The 14,033-nt window shown below is 39.3% G+C and overlaps 1 protein-coding gene across 1 annotated transcript; it reads left to right on the top strand.

The window, feature by feature from the left end:
• Positions 1 to 366: 366 nt before the first annotated feature.
• LOC133912530 (beta-adaptin-like protein C) lies at positions 367 to 6,888 on the top strand. Its single transcript, XM_062355316.1, has 15 exons — positions 367 to 645; positions 1,889 to 2,086; positions 2,210 to 2,323; positions 2,416 to 2,666; positions 2,753 to 2,888; positions 3,334 to 3,513; positions 3,592 to 3,684; positions 3,934 to 4,145; positions 4,268 to 4,331; positions 4,415 to 4,594; positions 4,952 to 5,044; positions 5,125 to 5,522; positions 5,638 to 5,827; positions 5,918 to 6,121; positions 6,280 to 6,888. The coding sequence occupies exons 1-15, from the start codon at positions 559 to 561 to the stop codon at positions 6,574 to 6,576; spliced, it is 2,697 nt and encodes an 898-aa protein (XP_062211300.1). The 5' UTR covers positions 367 to 558; the 3' UTR covers positions 6,577 to 6,888.
• The last annotated feature ends 7,145 nt before the right edge of the window (positions 6,889 to 14,033 follow it).

Genomic DNA, 14,033 nt, shown 5'->3' with positions numbered 1-14,033 from the left:
GAGCGGAAGATACGCCAAATGAGTTCGAAAATTTGCGCTTCCTTACCCTCACTCACCCCACACACACATTTTTGGTTGATTGCTACTTTATGGCGTATTTTCTTTCTATCAAAGTTTTTTATTACCTACTTTTACTCGTGGGCATTTTATACTTTGAAAATTATAAATACAAAACTTAATAATTTACGCTAATACTACAACGAAATTCCATGTAAACTCGATAAGCCTTCAGAAACGAACGTCGGACTCTTTTCAAAATCACACGAGAAAATGGATGAATTTCTTGTATTGTAAACGGATTCTTAGGAATTTAGTGCGGAAATTCCGTTCGGTGGAGTTAGTAAAAGTCGAAAAACACGAAATGATTTTAGCGCAGCAGCCGATCAGATCTCCACCGTCGTCTCGTCGTCAAATCCCCAAGCCTCCCTTTCCAGCCTTCGTCCTCCCCCCACCCACCGCCACCGCGAGCGAGATCACGCCCCCCACACCGCGACCACCGGCGCGGCCGGAGCAGGCGACGAGCGTCGTCGGCAGGGTAGGCTCGGCGGGGCGGACGAGATGAGCGGGCACGACTCCAAGTACTTCTCCACCACCAAGAAGGGGGAGATCCCCGAGCTCAAGGAGGAGCTCAACTCCCAGTACAAGGTCCCCATCCTCGCTGTCCCTCTCCTACCTTGTTCTCGTTCTGTGACTCGCCGGGCCTGCTGAATTGCTCCTGCGTGCGGATCCAGATCTGGGCGCGGGTGCGGTGGGGCTCCGGGCGCGGCCGCTTCTAGATCTGCGGGTCCGGATTTCTTTTCTTGTGGGGTTTGCTCGTGTTCGTGGGATGGGATTTTGCGCCGGAAGTGCTCATTTCGGGGTTATGTTCGGGATGAATGAGCTAGAATTTGCAGAATTTGGTGCGGAGCTGGGCTACTCTAGCAGTGTTAGGCCTGTTTGGACGGGATTGGGTTTCAGTTGGAACGATATGAATGAATTCAACTCTGATCCATCTGAAGCTTTGACTGTAAGGACTAAGTAGGAACTGGTATGAACCATCTGATGGTTCATTGTATGCCTAGATGAATTAGCGGGAGGTTAATCTGTTGATCATTAACTGCATTCGATTAGTGTAGAAGTTGCGAAATGTATGCGCATGGGTTCAGTGCAGTGCTTTACCCCTACCATGTCCAGACACATTCTTTGTTCTCCCTACATACAAATCATCAGCAAACTCCTTCGCATGTTCTGATTGCGTCCAATATATTTTTACGTTTTAAACTGTGAATGTTCTTGTTGCTTAGTAAATGTTTTCACTTTATGTTTGATTGTGTGTGTGTCAAATAGTGATACAGTAAGGCGTGCTTGGTTGATCTCTCCACTTTTCCATGTTCCAAGCAAATACATGCTTCACCATTTTCCTTTTGTGTTTAGTGAATTTAAAATGCCCTTTATACCCATTGGTGATGCAAAAAGTTGTTTATAGTTTTTTTCTGATACGTTTTGCACATATGCCGTAAATGACGTTTACGGCTAAAAGAAAGAGAAAATATATGCAGGACATAAGCACAGAGCACATGCTGCTGTGTCACAAATCAGGCAGTGCATTCCTCAATAAAAAAATCAGGCGGTGCAAGATAAATCATAAATGTTATGCTTCCGTAATGGTTGTAATTTATGTACCCTTGGTTTAATGTGAGTTTAGCATGGTAGTTTGACCATGCACGCTTTTAATCGGATGAAGTACCGCTAGTTAGGTGATATTGAAATTAATGTTACAAATTTAGGATTCTATGCCGTTTCATGCCATTTAAGTTTCTTGTTTACTTTGGCGTTTGGATTTTCAGTAATTAAGCTTTATTTCTGCAATTTCTGATGTCCGAGCTTCTATTCGAAACATTGCTTGCAGGACAAGAGAAAGGATGCTGTCAAGAAAGTGATCGCTGCTATGACTGTTGGAAAAGATGTCTCATCATTGTTTACTGATGTCGTGAACTGCATGCAGACTGAGAACTTGGAGCTGAAGAAGCTAGTATATTTATATCTCATCAACTATGCTAAAAGTCAACCTGATCTTGCCATACTTGCCGTGAACACATTTGTTAAGGTAAGAAAGTATAACCATACTTGCAATAAACATTTGTGCAAGAAAAGAAGATTACTGTATGATTAAAAATAAAACCTAGAAATATCATCTAATCAGATTATTGATGACTTGAAACTTCTGCAGGATTCACAAGACCCAAATCCATTGATTCGTGCTTTAGCTGTTAGGACAATGGGTTGTATCCGTGTCGACAAAATCACAGAGTATCTCTGTGATCCACTTCAAAGATGCCTCAAGGTCTTTCTTCTTGCTTCTATAACATTGTTAAATTAAGCTGACCATCTTCCATCTAAATAACCATATATGTGGGCCTTAAATTGTTCTCACAGGATGATGATCCGTATGTGCGGAAAACTGCAGCTATTTGTGTCGCTAAGCTTTATGATATAAATGCTGAGCTAGTGGAGGACAGAGGATTTCTAGAGGCTCTTAAGGACTTAATATCTGACAATAATCCTATGGTCGTTGCAAATGCTGTTGCTGCTCTGGCGGAGATTCAAGACAGTAGCGTTCGGCCAATCTTTGAGATTAACAGTCATACACTGTCGAAGCTTCTGACAGCTTTGAATGAATGCACGGAGTATGTTGCACTTCTCGCTACACCGGGTTTTGAATTTCTTGGTAGTTTACTAAAGCAGGCGCTTTAATATTTTGATAAATTTGCAGGTGGGGCCAAGTCTTCATTCTGGATTCTTTGTCAAGGTACAAAGCAGCAGATGCCAGGGAAGCAGAAAATATAGTGGAACGAGTTACACCCCGTCTCCAACATGCAAATTGTGCTGTTGTTCTTTCTGCTGTCAAGGTACATTATTGCCTGATTTGCATGTACTGGAATGCTGTAGATGTTCTTATGCAGTAACTGTAGTTCACTATGACTACTGATCAGTAAGGCCCGTATAGAGGTACTTTCCAGTCTTCACTGCATGGTAGCAGGGATGGAAGACTTGTTTCTTCTTTCATCTTGAATTTATATCATGGTAAACCGTAGGAACCAATGAATTCTAGCCCTGAATTGATTTTAATGTTTCTTGACTTTTTAAGTGAATAGGACTACTGCTACACCATCATTAGACGAGTTGATGGTGTCATTTAGCTACTAACCAAACTCCAAAGCATCATTTCTTGTTTGTTTTCATTTCCAAAAATAGTTTTGCTGGCTCTTTTGGTAAAGTGCCTAGCCTATTGGTTTTGCTGTTCTGTACTAGATGGGAGCTTTTGTTGATGCTATCTTTTTATTTTTTTATTAGATAATCCTTCTACAAATGGAGCTCATTACTAGCACGGATGTAGTCCGGAATCTCTGTAAGAAAATGGCGCCCCCTCTTGTTACTCTTTTGTCTGCAGAGCCTGAGATTCAGTATGTAGCCTTGAGGAACATTAATTTGATTGTTCAAAAGAGGCCTACAATACTTGCTCATGAAATTAAGGTGACATTTTTGAGCTGTTCTTATTCATCAATCATGTCACAGTGTTTTTCTTTAACTCAATAGTATGTTTGGCTCTAGGTCTTCTTTTGCAAGTACAACGACCCTATATATGTTAAGATGGAAAAGTTGGAGATTATGATAAAGCTTTCCTCAGATCGAAACATAGATCAGGTACAGAATCATCTTTTCCCTTGTATGTTGTTGTTGCTTCTAGCTCATGTTGATTGAAGTCAGATTATTTTCAGCTACAGTTTCCTTTTATTGTTTTCTGGCCTCATACATAACAGAAGTTCAGAAATCGACAAAATTATCTGCGATTGTTAAATTTATTGAATATATTTCTCTTATTAGAGTGCTGTTGGTACTAGGTGATTTCTTCTCTGCAATTTCCCCTTCAGACGCTGACATATTTTGTTCTAGGTACTATTGGAGTTCAAAGAGTATGCAACAGAGGTTGATGTTGACTTTGTGCGGAAAGCTGTTCGTGCTATTGGAAGATGTGCAATTAAATTGGAGAGAGCTGCTGAAAGGTGCATCAGCGTTTTGCTTGAGCTGATAAAGATAAAAGTTAATTATGTTGTGCAGGAAGCTATAATTGTTATCAAGGACATCTTCAGACGCTACCCTAACACGTGAGTACTTCTGCATTGATTGATTTCTATATTTTGGAACTATCAAACTATTAGAACTCCCTTTTTGTTTTACCGAATAAATGTTGTGTATAATTAACTATTTTCTTGACGAATATTTACAGGTATGAGTCTATCATCGCGACGCTTTGTGAAAGTCTGGACACTTTAGATGAGCCAGAGGCTAAGGTCTTAGTCGATGAACATCTTTAACTGAATGTATCTTTAAAGGAAACTTGTTTTTGTGCACTTACGTGACTTACTTTTTGTAGGCATCAATGATTTGGATAATTGGAGAATATGCTGAAAGAATTGACAACGCTGATGAACTTCTCGAGAGCTTCTTGGAAACATTCCCAGAAGAACCGGCGTTAGTTCAACTGCAGCTGCTAACGGCTACTGTTAAATTGTTTCTTAAGAAGCCAACTGAGGGGCCGCAACAGATGATACAGGTTGCTATTTTCAGCTGCTTATGTGTTTATTCGTGTATGCGATATTTTTAAAGATTGTTGAGTACATGACAGCCTTATACTTGGTTTAAGGTGTCTTCGAATATTTACTTACTTGGTATCGTGGGTTTTCATGGGTGATGTATCAAAGTCTTGAGAGCACTGAGAATAATGTTGATCTTTGCTGCAACATTGATTGTTGGAATAGTCTTATATGAAAATGAGTAGATGCTTCGTCCGACAAGAATGAATGCTTTGCTTCTAAATGATTTAGTCCCTTAATATTGTGATGAACAATCCTGTTCAATGTCTTATAAATATCACAGTTCAGTGCTTAATTTGCATAACTGTTTTGTGTAGGCTGTTCTCAATAACGCAACAGTTGAAACGGACAATCCGGATTTGCGGGATCGAGCTTACATATACTGGCGACTCCTTTCTACTGATCCTGAGGTATTCCATGTTTGCGCTTTTTTATCCATAGTTCGGTTAGATATCCACCTAACCACTGAAATATATTTGGCTTTCTGCAGGCTGCAAAAGATGTTGTTCTGGCGGAGAAACCTGTGATCAGCGATGACTCCAACCTGCTTGACTCATCACTACTTGATGAGCTGCTAGCAAACATTTCTACCCTTTCATCAGTTTATCACAAGCCTCCAGAATCATTTGTCAGCCGTGTCAAGGCTGCTCCTAGAGCTGATGATGAGGAGTTTGCTGATACAGCTGAAACAGGGTATTCAGAGTCACCATCTCAGGGAGTTGATGGGGCATCCCCTTCCTCTAGTGCTGGCACTTCTTCTCATGTACCAGTGAAGCAGCCGGTAGCTGCATCCCCATCAGCTCCTGCTCCAATGCCAGACCTTCTAGGTGATTTGATGGGTATGGATAATGCGATTGTTCCTGTCGATGAACCTACAGCACCTACAGGGTTAGTAAAGCTTTTTATGGTTTTTTTATCCAAGCTCTGCTTCGGTACTTATTCATTTTATTTGACTTGAACAGGTATTTGACCATATTGATTTCTATGTTCGTTTCTTTTTCAGCCCTCCACTACCTGTCTTACTGCCTTCAACCAACGGCCAAGGACTGCAGATTAGCGCACAACTAGCGCGCCGTGATGGCCAGATATATTATGATATATCTTTTGAGAATGGCACCCAGGGAGTCTTAGATGGATTTATGATTCAGTTTAACAAGAACACCTTTGGTCTTGCAGCTGGTGAACCACTTCAGGTGCCACAATGAGTATCTTCTGTAAATAACACAAAAAACGCTTTAGGTCTAAGTTTCATGGACTGAGCTTGATTTCTTTCTGTGAATAAGGTTCCTCCGCTGCAACCGGGGGCCTCAGCCAGGACACTTCTACCTATGGTTATGTTCCAGAATGTCTCCCCGGGTGCACCAAACTCTCTACTTCAGGTTGCCGTTAAAAATAATCAGCAGCCAGTGTGGTACTTCAATGACAAGTTTTCACTGCATGTCTTCTTCGGTGAAGATGGAAAAATGGAGCGAACAAGTTTTCTTGAGGTAAAAAAGCTAAAATCTCCTTTGGGGGCGGGGGTTCAGTGAAGGGGTGTGGTAGCATGTTATTCTCAGTAGTAGCTGATTGACTTGATTCAAGTCACTCAACTTGCCCATTTTCGGTTCCTTTATCTGAAGTTTGAAGCGATTTTGTCTGTTTGCAGGCCTGGAAATCTTTACCTGATGACAATGAGTTTACAAAAGAATACCCCAGCTCTGTCATCAACAGCATAGATGCTATTGTTGAACACCTTGCAGCATCGAATGTGTTCTTTATAGCCAAGCGAAGAAATGCAAACATGGATGTTCTGTATCTCTCTGCAAAGATTCCCCGCGGAATTCCCTTCCTTATAGAGCTTACTGCCGCGGTTAGTGTTCCTGGTGTAAAGTGTGCAGTCAAAACTCCAAACAGGGAGATGGTTCCTCTCTTCTTTGAAGCTATGGAGGCTCTTATCAAGTGATCCAGACTTAAAGGATCAGTGTCTCCAAATTGATCAGTTGATGAGCTGCTATAGGTGCTTGGATGTGGGATTTTTTTTCTTCACGGAAGCTGGTGTGAATTGTATTGTTGTTTTAGTATTAGATTACAGTATTTAAACTGCTAGTTTCCTGGTTCCAAAATTTTCCCCCAGAAATACTCGCTTGTCCTTGTCTTGCATAATTTGTATATCTTGCCTGTTGGACTGGAACATTTTCTTGTTATGCATAGCATATGAAATATGGGTAGTTTCAACACAGCTGATGTGATAGAGATACAATGTTGTTTTGCTTCACCTGTTCTGCTTCTTCCTTCGATGGAGTGACCAACTCAGAGAGTTGAGTTAGATGTCAAGCGCATAATTATTTTTCAGGTGATTGAACAGTCACTAAATTACAGACAACCATTTCTAGCAATTACTATGCTGCTTCTTCCTTCTGCACGTGTCTTCTTCTGCGCACGTCTTCGTCCTCCCACTTGCTCTTCTCTGCGACTTTGAACCACACCCTGCCTATCTCCTCTCTACTGCTGGTTCCACGTACTACATGTTGCCACACTAGGCATTTCTGTCGTCCTTGCTCTAACCATTTCCATCGAGTGTTCTTTTGTTTTCTGTGACCAGTAGTGATTATGTTGCTGTGCTATCTTGTGTCCGTCACCACCATCGGTCTAGTTGACTGTCCTAAGCATCCTCTAAGCCTAGGAAATGACACCGGCAAGTTCCGAAGACCCCTCCTCGAACACCTAACCCACAAACAATCAACGTCAGCTCCATATCTACCGCCTATTGCCACACTAACTTGGCATTTCCATCGTCCCTGCCCTAACCCTTTCCATCTGGTGTTCTTCTGCTTCCCGCGACTAGTAGTGCACCCGTTGTCCTGTGTCCACCACCATTGTTGGTCTGATTGACTGTCCTAGGCGTCCTCTAAACCTGGGGAACGACATCGGCGAATCTTGAAGCCCCCTTCTTGAACCCCTGTCCTGCCAACTATCAACGTCAGCTGTAAGTTTTTGAGATTTTAGTCAGCTGAAATCTAGGAAATATGTTATTTTTTCACCACAAGTGCAGTGCACGCTTCTGATGCATTATTGAACTTGAATATGGTTTGTACAAGATTGATCAAACCCTAAAATCTGGTTAAAAAAAATAGCTATTAAACAACGTAACCTACATCTATGAAAACAAAAAGAAACAAGAATTAAAGTTTTTTCAGATGAACAAGAATTAAAGATGTGGCTGCTTCTTCCGTGGCCCGCGCACTACCATCCGGTGCGCATCCGAGTTGGAGGTATTACGATAGAAAATGTGGAGAGACAATAGATCGAGTAGAGAATCAGAGAGTGAAGTCATTATTATAATTCATGAACAGTGCTTACATATATATACATAGGGAAGGGATGGCTAAACATCTGTTGGTGTGGTTGGTTGCTTCCCAACGGGTGTCCTTCTATTCAATAACTGCTAATGGCTGTTAGATTATTAATTGATCACATGTGTTGCATCCTGGATGTTGGTTCATAACACTCCCTTTGATCAATTATTATAGTTGTAAATATCTTATTAGAACTTCTCTAAAAACTCTGTAGGAAAAATATGAGGAGAAAAAATATGTTTGATATGTTGATATACTATTAAAACTCTTTCAAAATTCAATGAGAAAATATAAGGAGAAAATGATATGACATATATAAAATATTGCCTCATTGTAAGCTCATATGAGAAACCTAAAAGGGAAAAACTCATTGGTGAGCTTAGAGCAATAATTATGATATTTGGATCGTATTAAAACCTCTGAAAACCACTTAAAAAGATAGGAGGAATAAAGTAGATATTGTCTTATTGAAAACCTTATATGAGAAATCTTATAGGAAAAACTCATAAAGAAAAAGAGTGTAATATAATATAAACATGTTATTATTCAGGGATCAACTCCCACTGAATCTTGCAAATCTCGTAGTCATCGCATACCAATTTTATGAACATATTTTTGGAACGTAGAAGTTGGTAAGGACTTAGTGAATAAATCAGCGAGATTATCACATGATTTAATTTGCAAGATTTCTATTTCCCCATTATTTTGTAATTCATGAGGATAGAATATTTTAGAAGCAATATATTTGGTTATATTGTTTTTTATATAATCTGTTTACATTTGAGCAATGCATGCAGAATTATCTTTATAGATAATTATTGGTGATTCAATGAAACTAATACCACATGATAGTTGTATGTGGTTTATCATTCTGCGAAGTCATACGCATTCACGTGATGCTTCATATAATTCAATTGTTTCAGAATGATTTGTGGATGTAGCCACTAGAGTTTGTTTTGAAGACTTCCATGAAAAGAAATAAATTGATCCATGGACGGCACCGTTGTGGTAAAGGTCGTAATGCCAGAGGAATCATTACCGCCTTTCCCTTAGTCTCTTTCCCTCTATCTTTGTCCTTTCCCCCTTAAGCGAAAATGTAGTCGTGGAAGTAGTCTTGCCCACTTTCTCCCACCTTTAGAAGAATGAAGCATAGATAGACCTATATCTTTCGTTCGAATTTTCTGAAAGGTAACTATCTCGTTCAGTCAATCTATGTAGAGTGAATCGGTCCCTATGGCTGTTCTACCGTGTAAGAACATGAAGTCTATCTGTGATCTGATATTGTGGGGATCTGATAAATATCCAGCGTCAGTGTATCCAATCATATTCATATCTTGTTTTCTTCGAAAGAAAGGACCGAGACTATGGTTCTTTAGAGATATCAAAAGATATTCTTGACTCCCGCCCAATGACGTTTAGTTGGAGCAGCGCTATGCCTAGCTAGTAAGTTCACTGCAAATGCGATATTAGGTCTGGTGCAATTTGCAAGATACATAAGCATTACAATGACATTGAGATAAGGAACCTCGGGTCCCAGTATCTCTTCTCCTTCCTCCCATGATCTAAATGGATATTTCTCCATATCAAGAGATCGAATAACCATGGGAGTCTTGGATGGATATGATTTGTTCATATTGAATTTCTCCAATACTTTCTAGGTATATGCGGCTTGGTGTACTAGAATTCCTGAAGGAAGACGCTTGAGTTGTATACCAAGCAAAATTTAGTTTTACACAAATCCTTCATTTCAAATTCTGTCTTTAGATGATTGCGTGCTTCCTTTATATCTTCCATTTTTCCGACAATATTCAGATCATCAACGTAGAAAAAGATAATACAAAATCCTGTTGAGGACTTCTTTATGAAGACACATGGGAAATTATCATTGTTGGAGTACCCTTTTTGTAAAAGGAACTCTTTTAGTCGGTTGTACCATATTTTCCCGACTGCTTTAAGCCATATAGTGACTTTTTAAGCTTTACATAATACATATTGCTGTTTGTGTTTGAATTCGGAATGTCTAATCCTTCGGAGACTTTCATATATATGTTCGAATCAAGTGACCCATATAGGTATGCGGTCACTACATCCATCAACTACATAGATAGATGATTTTGAACTGCCAATGAAATTAGATATCGGAACGTGATTCTATTCATTACTAGAGAATAAGTCTCATTGAAATCAATGATGGGTCTTTGCGTGAACCCTTATGATACAAGCCTCGTTCTATATCTCATCACCTTGTTGTTTTCATTTCGTTTGTGGACGAAAAACCCACTTGTATCCCATAGGGAAAATGTTACGAGGAGTAGGTATTACTTATATGAATACCTCTATTTTGGAGAGCGAGCACAATTCTACCTGGATTGCATCCTTCTATTGTGTCCATTCCGAGCGCTTGCGGCATTCTGCCATGGTCTTGGGATCTGGATCTTTGAGAAGGTCATTTGCAATCTTTGAGGAGAAGTATGTGTCGACAATTGTAGTCTTTTTGTCAAAGGATTCTCTAGAATCAGTATAATTGATGGAAATTTTATCTACCCTTTCTGACTTATTGTGATTTCCCATTATGATTGAGTCTGGGTGTTCCAATGTCCTAGCATCAGTATTTGTGTGCACAGTTGAGTTGGGATGTGGATGTTAAACATTCACTGGATGTATAGTATCCATAGGCTTTGGGCGTTGTTCAACTTGATGTTGATTTGCATTTACTGTTTTGGAGGAGGAATTTCTCTGTTTCCGCGGTAGCTTGCAATAAGCTTTATCTTTTGTGACCGTACTTCTCCCCTTCTTATTTTGATTTGGGAGTTGAGTGATTTTGTTTGGTACGTCCACACCTTTTCAACATATTCCTAGTAGGAATATAGGATTTAGTGACACATTTATTGTCAGTAAATGCATCTGACAGGTTATTTGTAATATGTTAAAAATTTATGATTATCTGAACTTGAAGTTCATATTCCTGAGTACGTGAATCTGAGGAGGAAATGTCTATGGCATTCTAATTGATTTCCTGGTATTCTTTCTAGTACTTGAAATCTCCCCTAATGCCGGGAAATACTCATCAAATATGTAGTCAGCGTACCGGGTTGTGTATAGGTCTACTGTGAGGGGCTCAAGGGTATGTTATAATTGACGTAGAGTTATACCCCACGTAGACCCCCAATTTCCTATGTGAGCCCATTGATATACGCTGCAGTGGTGATATTGATACGTATACAAGGCAACCAAACTTTCACAGATGGGAAATGCTAGGAGGATTTTCACGTACTAACCGCAGCGGGGAAGCTGTGCGATATGCAGTTGGTCACAATTGAATTAAGTCAGCAGCGTGTAATACTGCATGACCCCAACATGAAGTTGGTAGGTTGCAATTATGTAATAATGGTTTTGCAATGAGCTTGACTCTCTTGATGACAGATTCGGCCAAACCATTTTGAGTATGGACGCATGATATTGAGTGCTAGACTTGAATTCCTAGGGCCAAACAAAAATCATTGAAGGCACGTGAGGTGAATTCAGCCGTATTGTCCATTCGAAAGGATTGCATCCTATGTTGGATAATGTGCTCGTAATTTAATAATTTGAGCAATTATTTTGGCAAAAGTATGGTTTCATGTGGACAAAAGGCACACATGTGACCATTGTGTAGTTGTGTCAATGAAAGCCATAAAGTACCTAAATGATCCAGTTAATGGTTAGATAGGACCACATATATCGCCTTGAATATGTTCAAGGAATCTGAGTGGTTTAGTTCGGATTTTAAGATAAGAGGGTCTTAAAATCGATTTCCCTATGGCACATACAGTGCACACAAAATTCGAAGATTGTGGGAATCTGGCAATATTCATGCCATGACCAATTTAATTGCTGATAATTTTTTGCATCATCTTGACACCGAGATGACCAAGGTGATTATGCCATATTTGGAATGTATCAATATTTTGAAAAATTACCTTATATGCAACATGTGATATGTGTTTGATGTATGTATAGTACAATCTTGAAGATAAAGAGGGAATTTTCTCTAATATTTGTTTCGCATATATGTTATTTTTGGTAATGAGAAGATATTCCTCTTTGTTGTCATCATGGGTTTCGATATGGAAACTATTTTGACGGATATCTCTATAATTTAGTAGGGTACGTGTTGAATCGGGATACAATAGTGCATCGTCGATTGTAATTTAAGTACCCACAGGGAGAGTGATTATGGCACGGCCAGAGCCAACAATCATAGCATCGCATCCTGCGATTGGCAAAACATTTCCCTCACTCTTTTTAAGAATTTAGAAATATTTAGTCTCCCTTTGTATAGAGTTAGTGGTACAACTATCTACTAAGCACATTTCCTCTTCTATCAGATTATCCCCCGTAGACATCTATATATAGAAATAAAGAATTTAAAGTGAAATTCTTCATAGATATATAGCATACATATAACTTTATTGAGTATCAATATACTGATACATTATCAGATTATACAATATAGTATAAGATGACAACAACCTATTACAACACTATGTAGGACATAGATATAACAATATCTAATTAATTGGGAGCTTAATTGAGGTCTCTAAATAAGTCATTAGAAGCAAATTCCACGAGCATGTTGTCTGTGCTCTCAAGGTCCTCTTGCTGCTGTAGAGTGATATCGTTGTTCGGTTCTGAATGAACACTTTGGGAATAACTTGCATCCTAGTGGTGTCAGATTGAAGATTGAAATAAGTTTCATATTTTTCTCCTTGAGTTGGTCGGCTTTGTTCGACGAACTTAAGGTAGAGATCAACCAAGTGTTTTGGGTGCGGCATTTCTTAGTTGTGTGGCTGTAACAGCCACATTTACGACAAATATCAGATTTGTATTTGTTGTTCTTGAAAATTTCCTTCCCCTTGTTGTTTCTATGGAATTTCTGCTTTTTGTTGCCATTTTTCTTGCCTTTGAAGTTCTTTAGGTGGCGTTTGTTGCCATCGAACTTCTTGGTATTCTGGATATTATAGTTAACTTTAGGTAAGGGGGCAGTGCCTATAGGGCGCTGGTGATGGTTCTCCAAAAGAAGTTTATCGTGCTTTTCGACCTGAAGTAAAGTGTGAATTAATTCAGAATAGTACCGGTAGTTCCTAGGTATTATTGTTGCAATACCCTATGGGCAGGAAGCATTGTAGATAAAGTTTTCTCAATTTTCTCCGTATTTGAGGGAGCTTTGTCACAAAATAACAACCTAGAGCAGATCTTGTGAACAACATGGTTATATTCTCCAATAGACTTAAAGTCTTGGAGGCGAATGTTGGACCACTCGAATTGTGCTTTAGGCAGTATGACTGTCTTTTACTGTTCATATTGCTCTTTGAGCAAGTTCCATAGATCATGTGGATTTTCATCTATCAAGTATTCAGATTTTAAATCTAGATAAAGATGATGCCTTATGTAGTATAAAGCCCCATACTTGATTTGATCCTGAAGTGGCGGATCTCCCTCTTGAGCAGGATTAATCCCCGTTATGAGTCTGCGGGATGATAGACTTATCTTTATATCCATGACCCATGTTAGATAGTTTTTGCCATCTAACTCGAGTCTGTCGAACTCGATGTTGGACATTTTGTCATACAAATTGACCAATGATTGAATGAATTTACATTTAGGGTAAATTAAAGAATCATGGTAATGTTGTAATAATACAAAAATTGTAAAGTTAAGTTGAGACTTGAATTACATAGTGTAGACCTCAAATTATGTTGGTAACACATTGAGGGTAGTCACCGAAATGGTGCAGACCTTTCAGTGGTGGGGGCATAATCTGTAACTATATAGTAGATGCCTTGAATTCCACTACCTTGTGTTATGCAAATATTGTGTTAATACTTTGAAGGTAATCACCAAAAATTGGTGTAGACCTTCTTTAATTTATACTCAAATTGGGTACACATGTCGAGGATTGTCACTATGTGAAAAACATAGTGTAGATCCTGTAGTAGTACATAGGTACTACCTTGTGTATGATCAATATGAGATATGAATTAAAGTAATCACCTGAAAATGTGTAGACCATGGTTCCAAATTT

This window comes from Phragmites australis, chromosome 3, assembly GCF_958298935.1.
Source record: "Phragmites australis chromosome 3, lpPhrAust1.1, whole genome shotgun sequence".
NCBI classification, from domain to species: domain Eukaryota; kingdom Viridiplantae; phylum Streptophyta; class Magnoliopsida; order Poales; family Poaceae; genus Phragmites; species Phragmites australis.
The sequence above is the reverse complement of the archived record's forward strand: the minus strand, read 5'-3'. Positions and strand labels throughout refer to the sequence as shown.